Below are 27,113 nucleotides of genomic sequence, written 5' to 3'. Positions count from 1 at the left end.
TGCAACATTTCCATGATTCATCCTAATAAGTCAGATATCTCCAGGGGTAAAGTTGTTCTTGTTCAATTTTTTTTTTCTTCTGGTCATTTTGCTAATTTTAAACTGTATACAGTCAGAAGTTTATAGACAGTAAGTTAAAGGAAAAGGAGGATGACATGCAACAAAAGTCTTGAGCTGGATTTGTTGCGGTTCTGTGGTAAGCGCCTTAAATTGAGAATATTTCATGGTGGTATTCCAAAAATTAAGCAAGCCTTCCAGTCTTGTGGGCAATTAAGAAAGAAATAATAATGAAAAACATCTGATTAAAAAAAAAAGTCTGTTCTGAAAAGTGTGCAAATTGATGAACAGGTGGGCTGAAGGTAACTCCAAATCCCAGCAATCAAAACAACTCCAAAAGCTCATTTCCTGAGTTGGATTATGATTAGCGGGGCCTCTTTTGATACATCTAATAACATAATAATAAATCCCATGACTCACATTACTTTATATGAATAACTTTAAAACAGACCACTCCTCTACTGAGAATCATCTCACACAAATTGACTTCCATCACAACTGTAAAAACACACCATTAGGCAAATATTAAATTGTTTTGTTCTGCACTATTCTCATGTTAGAAATGATCACAACAATTTATTACCAGTTATTTTCTCATAAATCTACACTCTGATTGTGTTGTTGAATCCGTTTGATTCTCCAGGCTACAAAACCAGGCAATAAGTTTTTTCTTGCTAACACAACCGAAACTGTGCAGACTTGTGGTTGTGTTCAAAGGTACACACTCTAGTCTACTAGGGATTGTCATTTCAAGCAAAAACACAATTTAAATTGGCTGGCAATTATTTGATTACTGTTTGAATATTCATACAACCGCACTCCTGCACAACCACACACACAGGAAAAAGTGAAAGCCACTCTTGATGTTTACCTCGCTTGATCATTTTACACTTTGCACATATGGTGCTAAATAATATAGCACAAAAGGTGTCACAAAAAAAATGTTCTTATTTAAACTAGGCCAGTAGAACGGGATATGTTGGGATCAATAGGACAGAGAATATTTGTGTTTTATTTTTTATTTTCACCATTCTAAAAGGATCGATGTAGAGAAGTTTGCACGTTCTGGCAGAAAAGATGCAACTCCCCTGTGGTCATAGTTTATTCTTTGTAATGTTTTTCAGATAAAACTATGTAAAAATGTAGAAACATGAGATGGATGATTGAGTTCTTTGGCAGGTGGAGTACTGAAAAAAGCACCATGGTTGGTTGGGAAACAACTTGGCACATTACTGCCAGTTCGTGGTACTGTTAGCAGCGTGTTGCTACCAGGTGTGGGTAGAAAAAAAGACAGTCAATTATAACAACAACAGTCACATTCGCTATTGAAATTAGTATATTTTAAAGACTATTTGAGAATCCTTGCTCATCCTTCATAGAAATCTTGCTCAGAATGGATCTTTATTACACTGGCCTGAACACCACAGTGAGGCCATTCAAAGACTTCTCTCCACACACAAGTTTTCTCTTGACAACTTCCCGCCGCTTCATCTTCCAGCTTCCTCTGTGTCTCTGCTTCCCTGATAATCCCCGGTGTGTGTCCTTCCCCTTGTGTGGCTGCCTGAAAGTTGCACCATCTCCTCAGGCTTACTACTCTCATCACAGGTGCAGAAACAAACAAGTGTGCACAAGGCTCCAGAGACTGCTGGGGCTTCGGGAACATGGAACACATACAAAGAAAAGGACTGCGACCAGTTACCATGGAGATCCCAGCGTTCGAAACACCTTCACGCAGAAGTCTGTCCTCGGAACAGATTGTGTGCAAGTGGGTGTGTACGAGACACAGTGGACTATTTGATACAAGCCTAAGGGAGATGAGCTAACTGTGAGGACCCCCACAGACAGTTGGAACGGAAAACTAAGATAACAGCCTTCTTGTCTGGTGATATACAAGTGCTCCCACACAATGTTTGGTTTCGAGTAGCCAAATGTGCATGCCAACACACACAGATGGCCCAACAAAGGTTACTCAGCCTTGCATATGGTAAGAGACACAAAACTTAGGAAGTGATGCACTAATCTGTGAGATAAAAGACACGAGACATTAAAGACCGGCGGCCCCTTTGTGCTTCATTTAAACGTGTCTGTGAAAGTAGGGTTGTATCGCTCCTGTAATATTTGACATTTACACAACACTGGACAAGACACAAAGAGTGGTATCTAACTAAAGCCCTTATTAATGAAGAGTTTACTTGCAATATATCACAACATTTAATATAAATGTGTCAGTAGTGGAGGAGTTAAAACCAAAAACAAAAAAACAGGTACAAGCAGCAGAAAATATCACTTTACTAAAACTTTATGAATATTTTGTTTCACTTCTGAAGGTTTAGTTGCATTACTGTCACACTCTTCACCACACAGCTGTTGTTTGGCAGATCAGACGCTTGTCTTCATGCAAAACTTTGAAGCCCCGAAAGATACGTTTTCTCCTGATAACATTTTCTGATTTTGTCCAAAAAATCTTCAAGCCAACAACTGTGCTGAATCATGTTAAAACAAACAGCAATATTTGGGAGCAGTTGAAAATATTCCAAGATAAGACAGTTAAAGCTTTAGCACAACTAACTTCAACAAGCCCCTTAAAACTGTCCAGGGGGAACAAAGTGACGTGTAGGCATGCATGTCGAAAGCCAGGAGTGCCAATTGACTGGACTTTTCTCGTGACTTTGACGTGTTCTGGACGCGTTGTTTGCACCAAACGACACATTTGTGTGTTGTCGACGTGTTAAATGCGCATCAAATTTTCACTCGTAATTAACACGCAAACAACGCGTTCACAACACCTACTTCATGTGTAAACGTGTTAAACAAGTCTTGCCTGTTTATGTCCCTTTTGGTCAGCCGCACTTCCTGGTAGTTACAGTCGCCTTTCTTTTCATTGGCTGAAAAGAGGCGATGTCTCCCACCCTTTAATGCCCAGATAACCCGATGTTTCTTTGCTTCATTTATTTTTTTTTACTGTAGTAAGCTCCTACATACACAATATTTTTACTTCACAGACTTATTACATCAGATGTTTATATAAAGCTTTTTTTTAGTTTTGACTATTTAAATGGCTGTGACTGTTTAAAAACACTGAGAAGGTTTGTTTCATTGTTGCAAAAATTAAACCATTTAACATCTATGTGTTAAACATTTCCTTCATATATTAAATAAATAAAAATAAATGTGCTGGGTAATATCTCAATTTATATGTTTGCTAAATAAATATCTGCTCTTCATTTTTCGTGTTTCGTACCATGAGGCTCTGAAAATGTTCTTTGAGAAGCCCCAAAGAATACACTGCAGTGAGAAAAGCTGCACAGTTTGTAAATAAATCATCTAAGTTATAAAACTATTTACTTATTTATGTGTTTAAATGTACTATTTATTTATTTTGTTTATGGTATTATTCACATGTAAAATTTATGGCTGTTATTAAAAGCAAAACAAAACTCGAATCCTTTGTGCTGCACTTTATGCTGCACTTACGATTTATGCATAGTTCCCTAATTTTTATTTGACTTGGACACAAAAACTTCCATGACTAATAATTTCACAATGTTTGTAATCATTTTATTTAAATAAAATGCGGCCAGATTCCTTTGAACCGCTGACCAGACGCCAAACGGCGGCTGCTGTATTTCTGTCTGCTGCAGTTAAGAGTTGTCAAGTGTTAAAGTGAAAGGCATAAATGAGAAGGTCTGAGTCAGTCGGGCTTTAGTTGTGAAATCTCACAGCGAGGCAACAAGAGGGGCAGTTCAGACAAGACATGGGCATGTAGAGACACCATAGAAATAATAAAAAGAAAGGCATTTCTGACATGAGCTACAGTGAGGGAGAATTAAGTTTTACTTGCATCAATTGATTCGTTTTAGAATTTCCACCTTATCTGACCGCAGCAATAAAAACTGAACATTTGAAAGAAACTAGGTCTGCGAAGTTAAATAATCCTTGACGAAATAAGCAGAATGAGCTTTTTAAATATTTATCTGAAATTAATTCTTGGTGCATAAAATATAAGCAGCATTTAGATCATGTCTAAAGGCCTTAAATTAAATTCTACAGGGTTTTGACCATTACAGCCGAAGAGTGCACGAGGATCACCAGGTTTAGGTTCATTTTGCTTGGTCATTCGCAAACAGAGTCAGCTCTGTGAGGCTGCACTTGAGCACAGCGGTGCGTTGACCTGAATGTTAAAATCAGACGACCAATTTGTTCACGAAGACAATGCCTCTGCGCTCCTTCTCTGACACCAACGTTGTCTCATTAAGACTAAAGATCAGGTGCAGCTGAGGCTGTTAGGTTTACGACTTTGTGTTCAGAAATCAAAGTTCTGAGAACATCAAACTTATATCCAGGAGATTATTTTAAACTTTTTTAATTGCAAGTAATTAAGTATTTCACCACCCACACACACACAAATACATGATCTCTCGCCTTTCGTGGCAATAAAAAAAAAGCTTCATTCTGCAAAGCTGATCTGTCAAAACAAAGCTAAAACATGAATGATAGGGAATATTTTATGTCTCAAAGAATTTAAGTGGTCATAAAACTCATATGACAATCATACTCTTGGTTATGGCTTATGAGTTTAATATTATGAGTTTAATATTCTGCCCTAATAATGAAACAGATTAAATTATTACTTTTATTTTAATGAGTTATATGCATGAATATTAAGCTTAAAAATGTAAAGTCACACTCAAAACTATTTCTGCTCGACCTTTGTTTTTATTTTTATGCACCAACACAACAAAACAGATGCAAGGTTGCAAAGACATAATCAACTGTTGGATAAAGTTATTATTAGTGAGTCTAGTAATTTTTGGTGCAGCCTGAGCAAATGATCTCCTTGTAATCGCAGTGGTGGCTTGATTAAAAACTGTTTGTGTTCGAATGGTCTCTAAAACACAATCATGGATAATCAATATTTTTTCTAAATATTACAAAATATTTCAAGTCTCACATTTCTCTTTCTCCGTTAAGTGAAAACTTCAGAAGTTATTAAAAGGTCACAGTACACCTAAGCTGTATTCAAATACTGACCTTATCAATGCTTACTTGCATATTCACACTTTCATAAAAAAATGTTTCAAACAATACTTGACCTTTATGAATAAAAACCAACAAGGTGCTGTTTACCGTTTGTTCTTCAAATATAAACAGAAACCAAATGTTGACTAAATGTCACCTAGCAGAAACATACCAGAGTGATATTAGTATAAATACCAATATTGCAAGTTTCACCTCGAGGTTGACATCAACCTTTTCCAACGTGAAAACAGACAATAACGACAGAAAACTTCCACGTGTTCACCAAGGATCAGCGGTAAGAATCTAACATGACACACGTGTGCACGAGTTTGAAGAGAAGACCTTAGAGAAGAAGCACCGTCCCATTTCGCTCTCCGTCTGTTTAAAGGAAATCCATACTTCCTGACTTGAGATGCAGGGCGGGGCTTTAGAGTGAGCTGATCCAACGGAGGAGCTGGATACTGCCTGAATGACAATCCTGCTCCTCTGCAGATGCTTTAGGAAAACTGACCGAAAGCCAGGGTTCCAAAACACTTTCTATTTCAAAACTTTATTCTCCTTTAAACTCACACTTTTAAATATCTCTAACTATAAGTAACATCTTGACAAATTCTGACAATTTGGAGCGTTCAGAACCGGTGAAATAATGAAAATATGAAGTAGAATGTATTTTTTATTTATATTTTTGAGCATTTATTTGTTTTGTTTTCCATATTTAGTTCTCAGAAAGTACAACTTTTTTGTTTGCTTCTTTTTTTTTTTACTGAAGATGCGTGCTGTACAATCATTCCTCCCTTAGAAAAAGAAAACTTTATAGAGAATTTGAATGTTGTTAGATCTATGATGAAAAGTGCATAGCCTTTATACTAAAACAGAGCTTTAAACTTGATTTTTCTGGGATACAATTTAAAACAAACAAAACATGCAAAACAAAAAAAGGGCTGGTCATTTTTTAATCATCACAGTGATAACTGCTAAGATATATTTATTTATTCCCAAAGAGAAGAGTTATAATTTGGGGGAAAGAAACAACTGTTTATAGTAGAAAATAAAATCAAATTTTTACTGCATGTCCAATTGGTGCTCATATTTTCTCTTTCAACACAATTTTTTTTTCTATAAATTTCAATATAATTATTACAAAAACTTTTTTTTTTTTAAATTGAGGAGTGGGGGTTTACAAAGTTGAATTCCAAAAGTTAAAAAAAGCAAAAAACCCACAAAAAAAATAACATTCATGTGCTGAAATTCTCTTTTAAAGTAAAACTTATTAAGACCAGATGACAACATTTAGTTTAATTTTCCCAACTTTCCAACTACCAGCAGTTAAAGTTTATATTTACGTGTAGGTCTGAATATTTACTACACCCTTGAAAACTGAGACGCCTCTTCTTCGGGTCCTTGTGCTTGAAGCACTGGAAGGAGGTCACATTTTTGTAAAGGACAAGGAAACCTGCTCTGCACTGGTTCGTGAAGTTGAGACCTCTCCTCCTCAGATGTGACAGATGGCTCTATATTAAGAAGATGACATGCAGTTCAGAGATCAGCAGACCTCTGTCTTTGCTCTCCAGTTCTAATTAAAGACGAGACTTTTCTTTTCTGTCTCTTGCAGTTTAGCTGATTCCTTCATCTGCTGCACAGATTTCCATTCAATTTATTTCAATTCAGGAAAGAAAAAAAAAAGAAAAAAGATAGTGAACATTACAAATTTTGTATCATTTTTTCCCCCATATAGTTCTGTCTGTTTTATTGTTTAACCTTCATCCTCCTCTGGTCCCATTAATTCACAAACAACACCAACGCAGACAACTGTCTCACAAAAAGCACACCCACAAATGACACCGTTTCACTGGATAGCATAGCTGCTGATTGTTGGTAGTGGTAAGAAAACAGAAGGCAAATTAATTAAATAATCATAAATATGCAGATTAATAGCTTTCAATTTAAATGCAGATTTTGGCATTTTTCTGAATTTGACAGCCGGATGTCAGAGGGATTGAGAAAAACAACATACGACAGAGACCTCATCAAAAAAATAATTAAATCAACAGCAAACGTATCCATATTAATATTCCAATCAGCTTTTTGATCACTAATCTTAAAGTGTCCTTCATATGTATGAGCAGCAAATAGCTGATGAGTACAACATTTTGTCACTGGTATTATAAACACTTAAAACCAGGAACTGATTAACCTGATTTTCAGCGGCATAAATACATAAAACATTGGAAATGTTACAGCTGGTAATATCTGGCACTCTTATATCCTAAAACCAAAAGAGACAGTAAGAAAATTACTGATTTTCAATTTCAATTTACCTTCACCTAATTTTTTTTTGATTGATTTATTACATTCATGAAGTTTTTTGTTCTGCTCGTCTTTAATAGTAATTTCCACCACATTCATTTATACATACATTTTTTTTTTACTCCAGCTCTGTCAAGCCCAAGTCATCACTTTAAATGCATTAAGGATCAACCACTAAAAAGAGATAGTAGGAGTTTCAGACGTAATATGAGTTGGTAGAGTTAAAAACAATACTTGACTTTTTACAGCATTTATATTTAGAAAGCTATGGCAAAATTTAAAATATGGCTGACTGGATTTTGAATAGGTCTGAGAACAAAAACTGGGACAAAAAACATGATTTTGAGAACTTTTAACTTTGTGACCAAAGAGGTTTGAGTTTACAGAAAAGATGAACTTGTGTTTAGTACTTGTGTACATTTACTCTTATAGGTGTATTTTAGGAATGTGTGTGATCCCCAATCTACAGCATCTTGCTTTTTTTAAAAAGGGAGCATATTTATGACTTTTGTAGCTGTTATGTATTGTGTTACCATTGAGACAAAGGACATATGTTCAGAACAATGACCTGAGGAGCAAATGAGACCAACAAGTATGGGCACACAAATGTGCACACAGTGACACACACACACACACACTGAGGGCAAACAGGACAGAAGACTGTCAGGACAGATCAGAGTCAACATTCTCTTCTCTCTCTGGGATTTTATCTCCCAGATTTCTCTCTGACGGTTTGAGTACTGTATATTAAATTTTTTCCACTTAAATGCCGTTAATTTATTCATTTGCTCTTGTATTCCCATCAGGCTTTGTGTTTACTTTTATTAATGCTTTGATCGTGTTTATCTTCATAGCTATCAGCAAAACATCAACGGGTCTTTTGTTTCAGTCAGTGAGCAAAGGGAAATTCAGTCTCAAAAAGCCTTGTTGCTTTTTCCTAAAATATTTCACTTGTGCTTTTTTACACTTATGTGCATAAAATAAAACAAATTTCAGACAAATATCGAGCCTTTCTATCAAAACAAATCACTTTATTTTCTTCCATTGCCCCTCTGTCAGCCCTGCTTATTGGCAGCAGAACATGAGAACCAGGTTTGTTTTGTTAGATAGTAAAAATTAAAAGATAAAAAAAAACCTTATGATTGAAGACAACAGTTTGGTTAAACCTACTATCCAATCCATCCAAGACTCAACACACAGATAAAAAAATAAACTCAACTTATAAACTAACTGGCCAATTCCTTAGGCACACCTGTTCAACTGTGTTAACACAGATTCCTAATCAGCCGATCACATGGCATCTAGATGTGGTGAAGACAGCTTGCTGAAGCTAAAACCAAGCAACCAATCATGGAAGAAAGGGGATTTAAATGACTTTGAATGTGGCGTGGTTGTTAGTGCCAGAGAGACTGAGTATTACAGAATCTGCTGATCTACTGGGATTTCCACACACAATCATCTCTAGGGTTTACAAAGAACGGTGGACAAAATGCCTGGTTGATGTCAGTGGTCAGAGGAGAATAGACAGACTGTTTTGAGATGAGAGAAAGGCAGTAGCTTATATAAAGTCTGCAGAGAACCATCTCTGAAGGCACAATATGTCCAACCTTCAAGCTGTTGGGCTACAGGAGCAGAAAACCACACACAGGGTGTCCCTTGTGTCAGCTAAGAACAGGAAACTGAAGCTACAATTCGTACAGGTTTACCAAAATCGGAAAGTAAGAGATTGGAAAAACATTGCCTGGTCTGATGAGTCTCGATTCACTGGACTCTAGTGGCCTCCGCAGTCACAAAATCTTAAAACTGGTTTAAATGGAACTTAAAGTTTTCATTAAATCCTTTTAGTCAGATGAGAAAGAATAAAAGGTAACGAGTTATATCAATAGGTTACAAAATATAGATATGGAAACTTTTTGTTCACCAGGCGAGATGGACACTGCTTTAGCTACCAGCACCTCCTACATAAAGGGTTTTTTTTTCAATTTGAGGACTACATTGGCTTAGCGTCTCACACACACACACACTTATAAGAATTCACACATTTATGTGGTGTTAATCATTCCAGAGTGGCTGATAAAATGGAGACAAGTCATTAAACAAGACAGTGCTCATAAACTGAACTTTATTAGCTGTCCTCTTTCTTCCTCCACTTTTACAGAGAGTCTACTTAGCTTTTGTAAAATCGTAAGTTTTCATGGTTTCTGCTACATCGACATACCACCTCAGATCCCGTCCCTCCATCTTCCTTCAGCTGATAGACTTTACAGTTAATTGTGAGTAAGTTTTAACGAGCTGGCCTTTCCTTTTTCTTTTATTAGGAAGGGATGACAGAGGAGACCATGTCAAGGAAGTGAGGGAAGAGTGAGAAAGAGCACGGAAGTGAAAGAGAAGTCAGTCAATGGAGAAAATCTACAAGATTTTCATTATGTGCAGCTGATAGCACGTCTCTTTGCATCTGTCTTTGTTTATTTGTTAATGAGCTGATCAATAGCGGGGGTGGGCAGGCCAAGCAGTGAGTCTGCTTTCTTTATTTTTTTAAATAAACTCTGCTAAAGTCAATCTATCTATCAGTCTAGAATACAAGAATGTCAAACCTTAAAACCGCAATAATGATAAGTGTTTTTTCTTTGGTCTGCAACAATCCAATCAGTATCCACAAACAGTATAAAACAAATACAAAAGAGCTCCATCTTTAAATGTTAACTTGAATTTTTAAACCTTGAGTTAATCTAAAGGAATGATTTCCTCTCCTTGAAACTTGAGCATGAAAAATGTTCAAATAATTCACTCACTTAGACAGCTAAGGTATTTATCTCACTGATTAGCAGAGCCTCATAAATACCTAATCACTGATGCTAATCAGCCCCGTCACCCAGGGGGTGAGCTAAAAATATAAATTACATACAAGCCAGAGTTTGACACAAACATTCTCAGCGCACTTTTTTAAATAACACCAATATCACACTCATTTGAATTCAACATTAATTCATTATTAATTATCAAGCTCCATTTCCATGTGCATGTAAGCAACTTCGGCATCAAACAGGTTCTTGTTTGCAGTAAATTACTAGAAAAGAACGACACAGACAGTCAACCCTGAAACCCACAACTTTTCATCTCTCTTCACCTCAGTGAAACCTTAAAAAAATAAAAATAAAAATCATTGTTGGGCTTCTGACATCATTTTGTAAAACTGATCAAAAAGAAGAGAGAGCACCGAGTTGCCCACACTGATTTGTTACAGCTCATCTAGATACTTCAAATACAAATAAAAATTAAATCTTTGTTTTATTTCTTTTCCAGCATCCCCTTAATGGTCACTCCAATGAATTTAGACTGCTGAGTTACCTTTTATATAAGTCTTTACTTTCTCTTCTTCTGGATTTAGCTCGTTTTCTTGTCTCGTGTTTAAGCTATTATATAATTTGTGTCATGTTCCATAAAGACCAAAAATGTCACCAAAAAAACAAAACAAAAACCAAAGCAACTGATCCTTCAGCTCTTGAGACACAATAACCTACTGTTGACTGATTGACAGCTGACTATAATAAACCCTGAAGGCAGGCAACAGGAACGACTAAAGAGTCACTTCTAAAACACAAACAGCATATAATGCCACAATGCACACAAGGAACTTTAAACGTGTTGGGCCAGTCATTGTTTTAGTGACATTGCAGTCAATCTGGATTTAGCTGAATACAGAGAAGTGACACTCAAACTTTCACTGTAACATAAACTGAATAGCTGTGCGGTACAACTAAAGGGAATGCTGCTTTAGATCCCTGCTGCACCTGAACTGTAGACTGTAGAGCATTTAAACTTTATATTTTTAATTGCCCACCTCTATGAAAGGCAGGCAATGTTGTAATTACCAATGTGTGTGTTGTGTATGTTCATTTGTCTGTTGACAAAATATCTCATGAATTTCAACAAAACTCATAGAAAGTAATCGCTGGATCTACATTTGCAACAGATTACCTTTTGGAGTCAACCTGATTCAAGATGGCTGCCACAGTTAATCCAGGTATCAAATCAGAGAAAAATAATATATATTTTGACTGAAAGTTTTTCCTTCTACACTTAATCAAATTATTTATCCAGATTTGGGATTGGCAAAAGTGACCCAAAAGAGAAACTCAAAGTTGTTTTAGTGCCGGAGGACTGAGGGATGGAGGAGGGTCCTCTGCGGCGCCTGCTGCTGGTTGGAAAGAACCATAATTGATTTCACATCAGTCTTCAAAAAAAACAGAAAAAGTCGCTGATTGCTTTTTCGAAAAATAGTCACTAGAGGTGCTCTGATTAGATAAAACTTTGGATCTGGTTCGTTGTATTTGTTGAAAGCAGCATCAGTTTAATCCCTGTATAATAATTAGATCAGATGGCTTTAACGAGACCACAACAAAAAACACGTTTGTTTTTCCCCTTCCTATTTTTTACAGATGACAGAAATCCGTCCTGGCCACGTTCCAAATGACGGTAATCTGTCATGGCGACGGAGAGCTTTAATCCCTGTAATCAGCCTTAATAAACACAAAGATGACTGTAACTCCAACGGTTTTTCAGATATTGAGTAAAAATTTGGCGTGTTTACTGAAAGTCACCTCCACCTTCAAGTGTTAACAGGCTGTGCAAGATCTTTATTTAAATCACTGCCATTAATTGTTAACTCTCAGTCCTGTCTGTTAGCAAAACTTCTCATGAACTACTGGACAAATGATTACCTACTCTTTAGTAAGTATTTATTTGCATGCAAGTTTATTTATTTTATGTATTCAATTAAAGTTGTTGTTGTGTTCTTATATCTAGTTTTATTTTATTTTTTTCCAGGAGAAAAAAAAAGCTATTGTATTGAACTATAAAACCCAAATCAGACAAAATATTATTTTCTTTAACGACAAATGATTTTATTTTTAAATGGGTATGACCACTCAAAAAGGTTATGAAGCCCTTCCCTACTGCCAGTAGTAAATAATTTACTCTCAGTGCTCTGAGGTCTACAAAGTACTCAGAAATGGAGTTATGTCCAGTAAATACCACCATCTCCTCTGGGAACAGACTGTGAGCTACAACAACACGAAGAAATGGCATTACTTTGTTTTCTGCAGGATGTGTGAGAACACCTTTTCTGATAAGCCCTACTTTCTAAAATAATTAGGCTAGATGATTAAATATGACTCCATCCTGGAAGTCAGCCGACAGAGCAGGGCTGACCGCGACACGCTAGCCACGTAAATATTTTTCTGTTTGAACTATGTTGTCTACTACCTGTTGGTGTCAGTTTCAGATCTTCAATGAGACACGTTGCATCATTAAAGCTGCTTTCCTCGTTAAAAGAAAAAAAAGTGAGCTGTACACACTCTTGCAGCACCCTCTTGTTGTGTACTATCCTGCTTGTAACTTCGTTTATTTTTGTTTGGTTTTCTTTTAACTGCTGCAAAGATGTAATTAAAAGTGCTTTATTAATAAAGTTTGATTTGACTTCATTTGTATCTTCATAAATGTGGATCTGTGTGTAAGATGACAAAATACCTGGAACTACTGCGGATTTATTGGAGAAACTAGTATAAATAAAAACCTCAAAAGCAGAATGTTAGCAGGTATCAGCATTTTGTCAACCAGCATAAAAGGATCTTGAAACTGCAGAAAATGCAGATTTAATATCTTAATCTAATATTCTAAAACAACGGTTTAATTAATCATTTAAAACAATTGTTCGTTTTAGCAAAACACTGCAAAACGTATGATCATTGTTTAGTTTTTTTTCTTCACATAACATGGGATTTAAAGGTTTTAATTAGAGAAAATTAAATGTTTAAAAAAAATCTGAAGCCAGAGAACAGACGGACAAAAAAAAACATTTATTTTAGTTGTAATTACCAAACAATGAGGGAGATTTTGTTAATGCTCAAGCTGAGATGAAGCTGAATAGTCAGAATCATTTTTTCCCCCACAAACTAAAGTAATGCCAGAAGGATGAAAAGTTAACGTGACTGAAGGTTGAAGAAAACATCTAAAACAGTGTCATACAATGATGAATGCAGGCGAACACGAGAGAGCGGGGGAATGTGCTGCAGGTTAAACAGCTTATATCATAGAAGGGGGGGGGGGGGGGGGGGGGGAGGGAGATTTGGTTGCCTCTGCTGGAGGAGAATATTAGCAGGATTATCTGGAAACCTTGTTGCTGAGGTGAACACCGTTGGAATCCTATTTGTAAAGTCTTCTTTGCTTTCAGTCCAAAATATCCTTTTTTTTTTGCTGCTTATTCTAGCCTCATTCTGCAATTAGATCACCTTATATTCTCACAACTCAGATTACACTCGCTCACGTGTTTTAAAAACATGTCGTGCATGTTATAAATATTGTGTTTTTTTGTGTTCCTTTAGGCGTGGGCGTTCAAGTACATGTGAGTATTACACTACATTACAGGTAACGGCCTCTCTGCTCCCACGGGCTACTACGTGCATGTTATACACTTACAGCGTGGACACACTGAATGCCAATATACAAGGTGTTAGCATTTCTTAGGTTATTTATGTGGGTCTCTGTACATTTGTATGCATAAAAGGGTGGGCAGGAGGCTCTGAGGTGCTGCTTGGTGTCAAAGAGATGGAGAATTGAGATTGTGGCCAGTATGTGTGCATTTGAGTGTGACTGTGTGTCAAGAGGTCATTGTGAAAATGTGTGTGTCTGTTTGTGTTTTTATAGACACAGTCTGAGGTTAATAAATATTGACAGTGAATTATCTCCTCTGGCAGGGTCGCAGGTGGGTTTCAATGGGGTAGATTGGACACACCAGCAGGAACAAAACGCCCAAACTCACACAAGCACAACTTTATCCCCCTATTTTGTACACGTCTGCTATACTCTATGATAGCACCACTCAACAAAGTCTTTGGGCAAGGCACTAATGACCATCGTTAATTAACTGCCAAGATAATAAAACTGCCTTCTACCTCTATAATAACTCAACCTAGCAACAACGCACTGAAAAGCCATCGCTACCTGTTCAGATCAGAGTAACAGATATGCACAAAAACAGAGAGATGAGGTAAAATCTGTAACAGCTCAGGATGGAGAGATGAAAAAGTAAAACGGGACCACAACAGGATGTTTTCCTTAAAGCTACGTAAACGCGTCCCTTATCTGTAGAGCAGCTACGATATAATCACAAATACAGTTTGTATTTAACCCAAACAATGAGTCCAAGGTAGAAGAAATCGATTAAGGCGCCATGACACTGGCCTGTCATCACTCTAGTTCTTTCTCACACACACAGCATTACGCCACTCACTTTAAAACACACACTAAAGGAGACACTTTTGGCATATTGCTGCATGGTTTAGTCAGGCATAAACATATAACATAAAAAAAACATTACATAAACACAGATTTGAGGGATGCAGTAAAATTGGTGGAGAAATGAATTTTGATGGATTAAATGTACATGTCGAGTCATTTTATTGCACCTTTCTCACATCACTTCTCAAGATGGGCCTGATATTTCGGTATCATGTTTCAGAATCAATGTAAAACGACTGAAGCAGAATGGGGGGAGGGCAGAGGTTGATCCATCACTGATAATCCTTTGAGTCAGCCACAGATGTAGTCACAGAGTTGAGTTAAGGTAGATGTGTGAAGTGGGGGCAGTAGAAGCCTTGCATCATTTTAACCTACAAGACTGTTGCCGCTCTCCTGATTCCTCAAGGCTGAATTTATGTGATTTTATGCATCACGACTCTGAACTGTCTCTGTGTTGAATGTCTGAATTGCAAAAAAGAAACGGAGCCGACTTCACAAGAACGTCCTTTCACCGATAACTCGCGACCAATGTGTGAAAACTGCTTGTGAGAGCTCAGCGGCACAGGTATCAGCACAAACACAGCTGCTACAGCCTGTAGGAAGTTGTATGTTGACTGAGTTCCCAGTTTAACTTCACACTTCTGTGTAATGATCACGGTGCATATGCTCTCAGAAACGCTGCCAGTAGCTCACAGCTACCTGCAGCCATATCTAATCTCATTAGATGTGCAGGTGCAGATGTTGCACACTTCCACACCTACATGGTCTCATTTAAAATGAAAAAAAAAAACCAAAAAAACAAAGATCTCCACCAAGACGAGTGTTTGAGCACATGTTCAGAAATAATACTGGTCCGTGGTAACAAGCCTAAAAAAAGCACAACAAACAGGAGGCAGATGTGTACTGTCATAAAGCAGAGGAAGAGTCGAGCTGGCAAAAGTAAAACCAGGGATTTAATTGCCAGGACAGACTGCAACAGCGGTCTCCGTGGCAGAAAACACAAGTTGGAAGTTGTTGCGAACCAGAAACAACGTATCGTCTGCCACCAGGGGAAGCCAGCATAACGAGAACAATTTACCCACATAAGTAAAATAAAGTTACAAAAATATGTTAGACTTAACCAAATGTTTTGAATGAGCCATTGCTTTTTGTTTTTTGTTTCCAGTGTTTCTGTTCTTCCCCAATTTAAATAACACACTGCAAAAGTAAATAAGGGTTTTGCTATTTTTTGTTTACTTTTTTCCAGGGGTTTGTTGTAGTGGCGCTAAAATGCTAAACAAAGGAAGATGCTTGGTGTAAATGTAGGAAAAGATGTGTTTATAATGAAACCACAAGTAAAAATGTAACAGATTTTGTTTCAAACTTTGATAACATGAGTATAATAATCATGGGACATTTAGAAACACTGAGGTATATTACTGTAAATGCAGTGTTTAAAGTACAATATGTTTTCTACTTTTAGCACTGGAACCAGTAAAATGTTTGTTCCTTTTTGTCTAACATTTTGTACAATTACGCACCTTTTTGAAGAGCAAGGAGTCTTCCATGTGTTCTGCATAGACCGAGGTGAGCCTGTATTGGTTCTCGGTTGTTATATCTATCTGGTAACCAGTCAGGACGTAGCATACTGTGCGAAACTCTTGAATCTTTTTTTGAAACACCTCCTTTAGCCTCTGGTTCCTCAGCTCTGAGCTCTCCATCTGCTTACGTAAATCTGTAACACAAAGGTTGAAAGAATATATATCAGTTGAGTGATTTGATGCTGCAAAGGAAATGTAGTGCAGGGACAACTAGTTATATTTTAGTGACATAAATCTTAAAGTACAAGTGCAGGCAGGATGTTCAACATATTAATTTTCAGCTATGTGTGCAAGACTTCTTCTCTATGGGCGCCCGCAACTCCACATCACAACTCGCAAGACTCATGCAGCATAGATGGGCAGCTTCAAATCAAATATATTCGCCCTGCAGCAATCCATCTGCTCAAGTCTAAAAAAAAAATACTATTATGCACAGAGGGAAAAGTGAATAAAGCAGTCGGCTGAGTACCTTATCAGGGAGCTCATCTTAAAGAGGAGAAACAGAACAAGGCATCAATTTACGTAATTTCTTGAAATTCAATTTGCAATTATTCACAATTAATTTGGTGACTTAATTTCTGTAAGATAATTCAGTGTGGGCTGAGGTGAGTCATGATAAATATACAGTGTGCATGTATAAACATAAACTTCTACCAAATATGTGAAAGAACTTAAAAGAAAGAAAGTTAAAACTCATTGTACAAATCTATGGTTTGATTTAATGAACCACATTTTCATATTTCTGAAACAGATTTATTTTTTAAGTGGGATATGAATATGTTTTCCATCCATCCATTTCCTGCCACTTTTCTGTGGCCCGGTGGCTAAAGTAACAGGTCCAGGACAGAAACCCAAACAAGCCCTCTCCCCAGCAACACTCACTGCAATAAAAGTATGTATAAGTTTTAAAAATATGAATGCTTTGATAATTTTATTTTCTGTAAAAATTACAATAAACAATACATTTGCATGTCCAAACCCATACTTCTAAAAATCAACCTCTAAAACTTGAAAATGGGTCACAAAATTCTACTTTTCCTAACCTACAAAGAATTGAAGGTGACAAAGTAAAAAAAGATCATTGATAATGAAACTCATTTGTTGCTCCAGTTCTAAAATGAAGATTCATGCAAATGATGCATCTTGTTCGTATGGGTAATAGATGTAAGGATTGAACCTTTGAGTTTCAGGAGAAAAAGCTATTAAAACACAAAAAACAAACAAACAAACAAAACAAACATGAAGCATGCTCAACATGTCTGAAAAGCTTAGCTTCTGTTTTTTTTCTCTAAAGGACAAAAGCATTTTAGTTCTTCCATGTGCATCTATATTGATAAAACCTTACACTGTACTCAACACCCAATGCTAGAAAAAAAAACACGCCTCTAACCCAGAAATGATTGATAAATATTGATAATAATTTATTCAGCCCTTGATTCAACCCTACATCAAGCCTCCTTAGCCAGCCATTTCTAAGAACAGAACAGCTAGAAAGTACAAACTTCAGAGTCAGAGAGTGTGTGTGTGTGTGTCTTTGTGCTCGTCTTTTTCCTGGGTGACTGGGCTCCACTCAAGTGTCAATCAATGCTCCTAAAGTGTTTCAAGTCTTCAAGACTGCGGAAAACTGTCACCTTATGAAAGCCGTCAAACAACTCTGAAAATGGCCATAAATTCTCAAATTACAGCAGCACTTTCTGCTAATATACAGACAAATGGTCATGCACAGAATAAGTAACATGTCAATGTTTGTAAAGTCACAAATAAATATTCGAGTGAACATATATTGAAATAATAATTCAAAGCATTTAAAGCTGCTTATTACTAGTCAAGTTTATGAAAATGCTGACTTTTGCCTTTAATTTGTCCCAAACGGTTTCCATTTAATGCAAAAAGCTTTTTTTTTTTTAAAAAAAAACTACCTAAAAAATTAAGGTAGGCATAAATCATTTTACTGATGAAACAAAAAAAAACAGAAGGCTTAAAATGAAGCTACATCATAAAACCTGTGACATTCTGTTCTGATCACCTTGCACATAAAAATAAACAATGTGTAAAACTCCTCACCCATCTAAATACTGTTTCAGTTAAAACAGCAGGTAGGGGGAAAATACCAATGATTACAAAAGTCCAAGTTGATCACTTGACTACAAGTCAGGCCTTTGGAAATTATCGAGTGTTACTACTCGTGCAATTTGCAAAACAACTGTTTGTGACGAGCAAAAACTTATTTTAACTGCAATTTTTTAAGCCATCTGCATCAAATTCACTAGAAATGTATCTTTTTCCATGCTCTTTGAATGCATCACAACTCACTCTGGCAATCCCTTTCCCCTCCCTTTCCCCCCGACTCCTACTCATCCGGAAAATTCTCCAGCGGTCACAGTGTTTAGAGGTGAAGGATACAGCTCAACAGAAGTTAGCAGGCAGCTGGAGACAGTCAATGAATAAACTGACTTGTCCCTGAAGAGAAACGGTGCTGAATCTATCATCCAGGACTGGTTTCAATTTTGCAAGGAAGACAAACGCAGCTTAATTACTGGAACTGGCTGATCTTTTTTTGTGCTTAAGGATCTCGACAAGAGATAGCATTCCTGATTTAGAAAGCCTAAAGAAGTCAGTTTATCGCCATCATGGCTTTCTTAAAGCTACTATTTGCTTGATAATGCTACAAGAGGAGGACAAAAAGTTCAATGGATGCGGTCTGTGAAAAAACTCCAGTGGGCGCAGGCTGCCGAGACGTTTAACTACGCTAACATGTAACTGCCAAAACAACTGTCAGAGTTGGCCTTGCATTATATAAAGAAAAATATATTTATGTCAAAAAGGGTTGGAGGGTTGATTTGTTGTTAATTATTGTCAGCATGAATAGGTAGGCAATTTGTTCGCTGTGCTAAATGCTTTTAATGTGGTTGCTGCACCGCTGTCTTGTGTAAAAGTTTATCTGTAACAGTGATTATTATGCCTCAAAATCAATCACTTAATTATTCTGGTCACAACTCTTTATTTTTGTATTTTTAAATCTGTAATGACTGTGTAAGAACTGTTCTTTACCAAAATGTGGCATTTATTTAATAGGTCACAGTTCTAATCGCTGGTCATTGCACACTGTGTTGATGTGTGTTTAGCTCATGTGTGCACTCTCACACTATATCAACTATTGTCATTTACTTGGTTTTGTGTTTGTGGCTGTTATTTTTTGAACTGGTCCATTGTCATCAAATGGCATCTAAGTGTGATGGTGTGATTATTAGTTGGAAGTATTTCTGTTTGTTCCCACATGAGCTATAATGCTTGTTTTGGTAATTACACTGGCACTTTATGGCATTCTGTGTTTAAATAACGTTGGCAGACTGCACCTTAACTTATGTTCTGGAGCTACAACAACAAGGACAGTTGTTATGTTTGTTGTTTTTTTTATCCCAGTGAGGGAACAACAGTCTGCATTAAGCTATGGTGTTGAATTAAACATTGATACAGTGACTAAAGGTGGGTTTGAACATATTCTAGTATATGTTGTATATTGCGATAAAGCCCACAAATGGTATGATATAAGTTTTAGGTCACAACACCCAGCCCTATGTTTAATAATACATAGATTTAATATTCACTCCAAAAGTACCGGTAAGGAAGCTTCCAGCAAGGACAAAAGCTAATCCATTCACAATACACAATATGTGTAAAACTTGAGATGCTGACTTAATAGGATTAAGGCAGATCAGCTGAAAACAATAAAAAATTTAAATTTTCTATTTCATTTATGTATATTAACTTTTATATATGTAAACATTTTAACGCACGTGCAATAAAGTTCTGCAGTATTCACTCCATCTTTTAAAAGATATTTTTATACCAGTCCCTTTCAAAAAATCCAAAAAAAAAAAAAAACATGACTGACATGATGTGAATGTGGCAGGAGACATTCTGGAGAATTACACTCAAGTAAACACACTTTTCTGTAAAATCAGAGACCTTTTTTTTTACAGTAATCTCAATAATTTAAAATAAATGGACTTACTTTTGTCTGAAGGTAAATACAGGAATTGGACATTGTATGGGCATGATTTTCTATGGTTGAAAAGTAGGAGACTGCTTGGAAGTTCAACTATTTTTATATGACATTACATGTGTCAAGGACAAAAGAAAATGACAATGAAGATGGTAATGAACAGTAGTGCAAAAAGAAAAAAGAAGTCTGAGTTAAAATACAAGAATTCAGGGGAGAAATGAGACACTGTACCAGAGAGCTGGAGAGAAAGTCAGAGAGAACAGCAAGAACTGCACTTCAGAAGACAAATTGGCCAACAGACGTTCGCCAATGACCTGCCCAATTTCATATTTAACCCTGCCATAACTACGCGCCCTTCCCCTAACTGCCTGTCTCACACTAAACTATGAAGACAGGGGCCTGAGGAACCTACAATTTTAATGAAGCATTTCCCAGAAATACTTCTTCAAAAAGAAAAGGTTTTTGGTAGCAGAAACTTTTTAACTTCCATATGTTGAACACATAGTAAGAGTTTTCAGGATCAGCTGAGTTTCAAGCCTCGCTCTGTAGGAAGTTTTTGACTATTTTAAAATGTCCTTTGAGATGACTTTGTGTTCCTAAACATTTCTTAAACAAAATGCTATTATAAGGAATATGCAATCTCATGTAATGTCAGGAACAATTATTTTAGTTGAGACATTTTAATGTAAAAGAGTCTATAAATGTGTGCCTGTGTCGTGAATCTTACCCTGCACTTCCTTTGATGGAGGTAAACTGAGGCTGAGACTGGGATTTTTCATGCCGGAGTCGTCATGTGAAAGGCCCATCATGCCTCCATCCTGCAAGGAACGCACGAGCTCCCTGAGCCGTGTCACTTCCTCCTGAAGAGACTCCACTTCCTGCTGCCGTTGTTGCTTAGCAGCTGAGGTGGGGTTCATTTTCAGGTGAACAACTCGGGTCTTGAGTGGATCATAGTCTCCCTGAGACAAAGACACAGACAGCAATCCATATTAAAGGTTTTCTTCAAAGCTTGTTTTTTTTCCAGATAAAGTTACAATGAAATCTAAAACAAAAGTACACCGATACCTTAATGATTTTAGACAGAAGAGACACGAATGCTTAGTATAGAAACAACAACAATTGGTGAGAAGTCATGAACAAAACAAAATGAGTGATAATTTCAGAAATTTAGATGTGCCTTACTTTATAATTATTATATAAAGCCACAGTGTAGGAGCCTGATCTAACATTTAAATTATGCTTTATGTCAAACGTACCTTTAGTTTCAGAATTAAAGGTGCTTTTGACTGCAATATGTTTATAATTTGTCTGAATATTTGAGGCTGTTCCTTTACTATATTTTCATCCTAACAGAAAGAACTGCACCATTTTTTAGCTTTTCCATTTTTTTTAATTATTCTTACCTTTTATAATGTACACTTTAAGCATAAGAGTTACAGTCTGTGACTTGACTGTGAGCTGATTGGTAATGATACAAAAGTGCAATGACTCTTTCAAAGTACGAAAATGTATAAGACTCGTGAACACAAGTAAAATGTTCTTCATTTAAACAACAGTTTTAGGTGTTATTTCCACAAAACCTGTGGTAAACTTAAAGTTTATTGTGCATAAATGAAACAGTCGCAACATTATTTTTACTTTTAATAAAAGTATATTTATCAGATTCAACACAGAGGCCTTATGTGGGTACAAACAATGTTTTCAGGACAAAGTTGTCTTTACTTTAACTAGGCTGTTAAACATTATATAGTGCATCTTGGTCTGGTTTTAAAGTAGTTTTAACCTCAATGAAAAACACTATAAATGTTGCTGAAAATAAAGTAAAAGTAGGGATAAAGAAACTAATATCTCACAATTAGAAAAAGACTATAGCAGATGAAGAAAAGTGTCCAAAAAGGAATTAGTTTATTGCAACATTCATAACGTCAATGACTTACCATATCAACAAAAAGTGCCAAGTCTATGCGTCCAGTCCAAAGTGGTACCAACACAAGGTAGCATTTTATCTCTTTGATTGCAATTAGTGTGATTGCTACTTGAGATGGATGCTTCTAATGAATGTACCTTAATTGTGACTATACATAAAAACTACTCAAGGTAAATTTTATTTAATTGCAGTAAGAAGTGTCTGTAAGTGCAGAAAAAACATTCTGTGCAACATATATAGCTTATTTTTAAATAAATCTACAGATTCATTGACAAAATAATCAATCCCTGAAATATTTATTATAATAACAGTTAATGACATCCTTTCACATTGATATCCTCCAGCTCTAATTGACAGCTAATGAACGAGAGAAAATCCTAAACTCTTGTTAACTTTTAGTTTTGGCATTTATATGTCTAGAAAGGCAAACAACTTTAGCAGAAGTTAGCTTTAAAATGGCCTACAGGAATATTTTTCTCAGTCTTGTAATATAAAGTACTGAATAGTTAGTGTGTTACTTACAGTAGACAGCAGTTGGCACACTCAGCATGAGAGCTGGGTAGAATTAGAGACAGGGGGAAAAAAGCCCCATTATGATGCTCAAAAGGGGTTAATGAGAAAAAACTAATGTTCCTTGATCTAAAATTTTTAAGGAACAGGAAACAATTTGTTAAGTTGGGTTAATATAGATCATTGTGCTTGGACATTCCATGTGATGTCCCCCAGGGGTCAGCACTGGGTCCCAAACTGTTTATTATGTATATAAATGTTATTTGTAAGGTATTTGTTACAATAACATTTGTATATGCGGATGACACAAATCTATTTTATTCTGAGGGTGAGTTAATAAAGCTGCTTGATATATGGTCAACTCAGAAATGTGTAAAATAAAGCGATTTGACAGAAACAAATTACTAACAAGTAAAATTATCTAATTCAGCAACTGTAAAAGGAATTCACAAGTACAGATACATATAGATGTTGTCAACCGTGAAAGTGTTTTCATGAGATTAAATTTCTTGGCATGATAAGTTTGAAATTTCATCTAAAACATATCCATAAAGTCTTAAGAAGCAAATCAGTATTAAATAAAGCCCATTTTGACCCACATGTCACGCCACATTCTTTACCGTTTACTGGTCTCATCGTATTTGAATTATTATGCAGACGTTAGGGGCAATTCTTATGTTCTTTATTATCATTATTATCCGTATTACAAAAAAGGGCTAAGAGTAACTCATAATGCTCATTACCGAGATCATACAAATCCACTAATCTTAAAATCAAAAATAATAAAATTCATCCATCTGAGAGAAAAGATGACAAAATACAGTGCCATGTACACTTTTGAGTTTACAAACTTTGTGGTCATTTACACATTTGATGACAAATACTCTATCAAACGTGCGTCAGCAATCTTAATGCTCATTTCTCTCCACACAGGTAACTGCTTCTAATTATTTTATACAACCCAACTTAAGAAAAAGTCTTTCGATGTGAGGCCCAGCTAAATGAATCGATCTCTGTCTGCATCTCTGTCTGCATCTGTCCTCCTTTTTGCTTTGTTGTTAGCCTTTCTGTCTGCTTTTCCCCACCAATGTATTCCCTAGAGACCAAGGAGACAGTATCATTTTCTGTCAACGGATCAATGATGTAAATCATTGTTCACAAATAGTCGAATGTTTGATTAAAAAACATATACACTGCTGCGGTGTATTTTAGAATCAATAAACACAAGTCAAGTTATTAAACCTATGCTCAATTTGAAAAAGACTTAAAGAAGTGTGGCATATTGATCATTTATTCCTTTGAAATTTTATTTGTGTTGATGGGCCCAACCTTTTGACTTATACTGGTAATACCATAAAGAATAGGTTTATTAAGTTAAGTTTTGCACTAAATATATCAAATATTTCAACCAATTTTTAAAAAAATAAATAAACATGCTACAGAACTGTTGCCTGTAGCATGTTTTTTTTATTTGCATTTCCATCAGGATAAAAGGAATAAGCAGTGGTGCCAAGTTGTGTACCAAGTGGTGCTAAGTTAGCACTTTATTCACAACAGAGAAAGTGATGCCCAACACAACAGAGAAGATAATGCAACACAGACAGAACGTCGGACCTCAAGTTGCTGAAAACCTTGTAGAAAATGTGATATTTACTGTGTTATGTATGTGTTTTTACTTCAGGTGTTAGTACATTCTGTTTTTCTTTAGAGTTACATGGATTGAACAAAGAAAAAGAAAACAAGCATTCAAAACTTGAACTGCATATCTGCCAACATTTGGGACATATGAATCCCAGTAGTTCATAAATTTTACACACCGTATACGGAGTGAAAACATCTTGTTCTTACTGTAAATAACCCAAGACATGTTTTTACACTCTCCAATGCATCAATAAATGTATCAGTGTGCCTTTTTTGACTTGCAAGGGGATTGACAGTTGAACTATAATTGGCTAAGACATTAATAATAAAAGGTCCATCATTTTTTTCAGAAGAAACTGTAAAACATCAACAAAAACGAGAAGCATAACTTTGAACAAAAGGCAAAACATAGTGACAAACCTACAACCGCTACATGATTTGCAGATCAATCTTGTGAAGCCAGTATGAACCAAAACAGTTCAAAAGCTTTAAGAGATGGTTCAGATAGCCCAACAGAGGTCATTACAGCAGGACACAAGAGAAAGGCTAGCATTGCCAAACCTTTACTTGCTTCCATAAATATTAAAACAAACTCGTACAAAAACTGACAAGAGGACAATGGACCTTTAAAAATGTCATTTTCTACAGATGACTTTAATTTATTTACAACCGTGTTGAGTCAACAACAAAAGGAGTATTCTGGCACACAAAACTAAAATTGCATAATGTGTTAAACCCCAGGTGGTTAGCACTATTGACACAGCAAGTAGGTCTTGAGTTCAACTGGGCAGTTCCTTCTGTAAAGAGTTAGTGTGGTGCCCATGCCTGAGTGTATACAGCATTTTATGCACTTTGGCTAAACACCACAAACATGCATGCTGGTTAATTGGTGAGTTTCAACTGACTGAAAATAAAAAAAAGAAACAAATAAATATTACACCCTTCTGCATCCCAACTGTCTTTGCAGTATCAATACAGGTGTCCCTGGTTGATGCATGGGCTTTATCGTATTAACTGGATTAATTATCCACACCTGTGACAGTGTGACTATAGGCATAAAAGGGAAAAAAAAAAATCACAAGGCTTTTAATTCAATTTGACATAGTTTATTTTAATGTTGTCAAATCATAAAAAGTCCCCTCTGGGCACTAAACAGAAAAGTAAACAAGATCAATTCAAATTCAACTTGACTTCCAGCATGCACTGGAGTGGTCCACAGCTAAGGATGAAAAAAGGCTCCTCTAAACTTAAGGCCATAGCTCTCAATTGGAAAAAGGTCAAATAGGAGAAAGAGAGACATCCCAAGTGATGTTACAATCTCTTGGGATTGATACATCTATCACCACTGCCTACTTTTGTTTGTTAATTATCCTGGCCACATGCTTATGGAATTCCATGTATGCTTTGTCTACCTGCATCTTACCTACCGCCAGGGGTGGAAATTAAAAATTTTGTCCACCAACCATAGTGGCTGGTGGACAAAATTTTTTACCAGCCACTCAAATATTTTACCAGCCACTATTTTTTGTTGTGACAAAAAGTCCTTAGCCACTCCTTAGCCAATCCTTAGCCACACTTTGCAATGATCTGGCTGAGAATGTCCACGCTCACGCAGAACAGGAATGAGGACAGAACATCACCTTGTTATATACCATACTTGATGATAACTTCTGCAATTGGCTTTGACTTGGCCTCTACAGCCATCTGTAACTTTCCCGTTGAGTTCTCAATAAAGGCTCTTGATGTTGCGCAGTTTCCAGACAGAAGCTTCCATGTTGTACAGAGGCATGTGATTGGCTGGTAGTTGGACAGAATTGTCCCTTTCTGGGGTCTTCTGGCACTCACATCTTCTAGCAGACTTTCAGAGGGTACTATGTCACTTGGCAAGTGGTGCAGGTCATAGGTGTCCAGCTTGGTCACAATCTTCAGTCTCAGGTCAGCTGCCCTTACATTCAGTTATTGAGGCTTTCAATGGGGTTTAGTACCCATACTTGAATGGTGAGAATGATGATATATCCCCCCTGGCCTGTAATCTTGGCTCCCCTTTGTCGCAGCGTCTTTGTTGTATCTCGTCAATCTCTACATGTGGTAGCAGTTTTTCTATCGAATGTTGAAACACTGGGGTTGAAGTTGTTTCTGAGACAATCTGGATGTTGAGTATCCCACATCATTTCCATGTAGACTCTCTCTCTAGGCTTGCTCATACAGTAACATTACAAAAGTTTTACATTCTCTGCCCGTGTCCATGAATGTCTTGTTCTAGTAGCCCATTTCTCATCAGAATGTCCTGATTCCCCAACCTCTGACACAGACCTTGTTAATCTGGGAAATGTCCGAGCCGACATGGCATCATTTGTTTGCTTCTTGCTAATAACACAACTGACGTTGCACAGAGGTTTGAGGCTTTGAGATAGGTAAAAATGCTTCTTTAACCATGACTTCATTCTAATTTGTGTGCTTTGTTTTCTATCTCTGAATGGTCCAGACACAAGAGAAGAGTCTTTTCTACATTAATGCCAACATACAGTAAAACAACATCCACACACGAATAAAAATCCACACACCAACCTGAGCTCTTGATTAATGGCTAAATGAAATTCTATATACAACAAAGAAATTATTGCAAATAAACTACAAGCAAAAAATAGAAAGAGGTGAAGTGAAAAAGAGAAGTTGAAGAAAACAGTGAAGGATAGGGAAAGAACATGACGAAAGCAAAAGGTGAAGTGCAGAACTAAAAGTACAACAAAGATGGAGGAGGGGAATC

The 27,113-nt window shown here is 36.5% G+C and overlaps 1 protein-coding gene across 1 annotated transcript in view; it reads right to left on the bottom strand.

The window, feature by feature from the left end:
- Positions 1–27,113, bottom strand: part of mad1l1 (mitotic arrest deficient 1 like 1) — a 72,584-nt gene that overhangs the window by 4,656 nt on the left and 40,815 nt on the right. The window contains exons 16-17 of the mRNA XM_017427515.3: positions 20,996–21,227; positions 16,203–16,396 (exon numbers count right to left, since the gene is read on the bottom strand). Of these exons, the coding sequence (XP_017283004.1) occupies positions 16,203–16,396; positions 20,996–21,227 (426 nt within the window). The remainder of the gene's footprint in view (positions 1–16,202; positions 16,397–20,995; positions 21,228–27,113) is intronic.

This window comes from Kryptolebias marmoratus, linkage group LG3, assembly GCF_001649575.2.
Source record: "Kryptolebias marmoratus isolate JLee-2015 linkage group LG3, ASM164957v2, whole genome shotgun sequence".
NCBI classification, from domain to species: Eukaryota; Metazoa; Chordata; class Actinopteri; order Cyprinodontiformes; family Rivulidae; genus Kryptolebias; species Kryptolebias marmoratus.
This window is presented reverse-complemented; position numbering and strand designations above follow the sequence as displayed.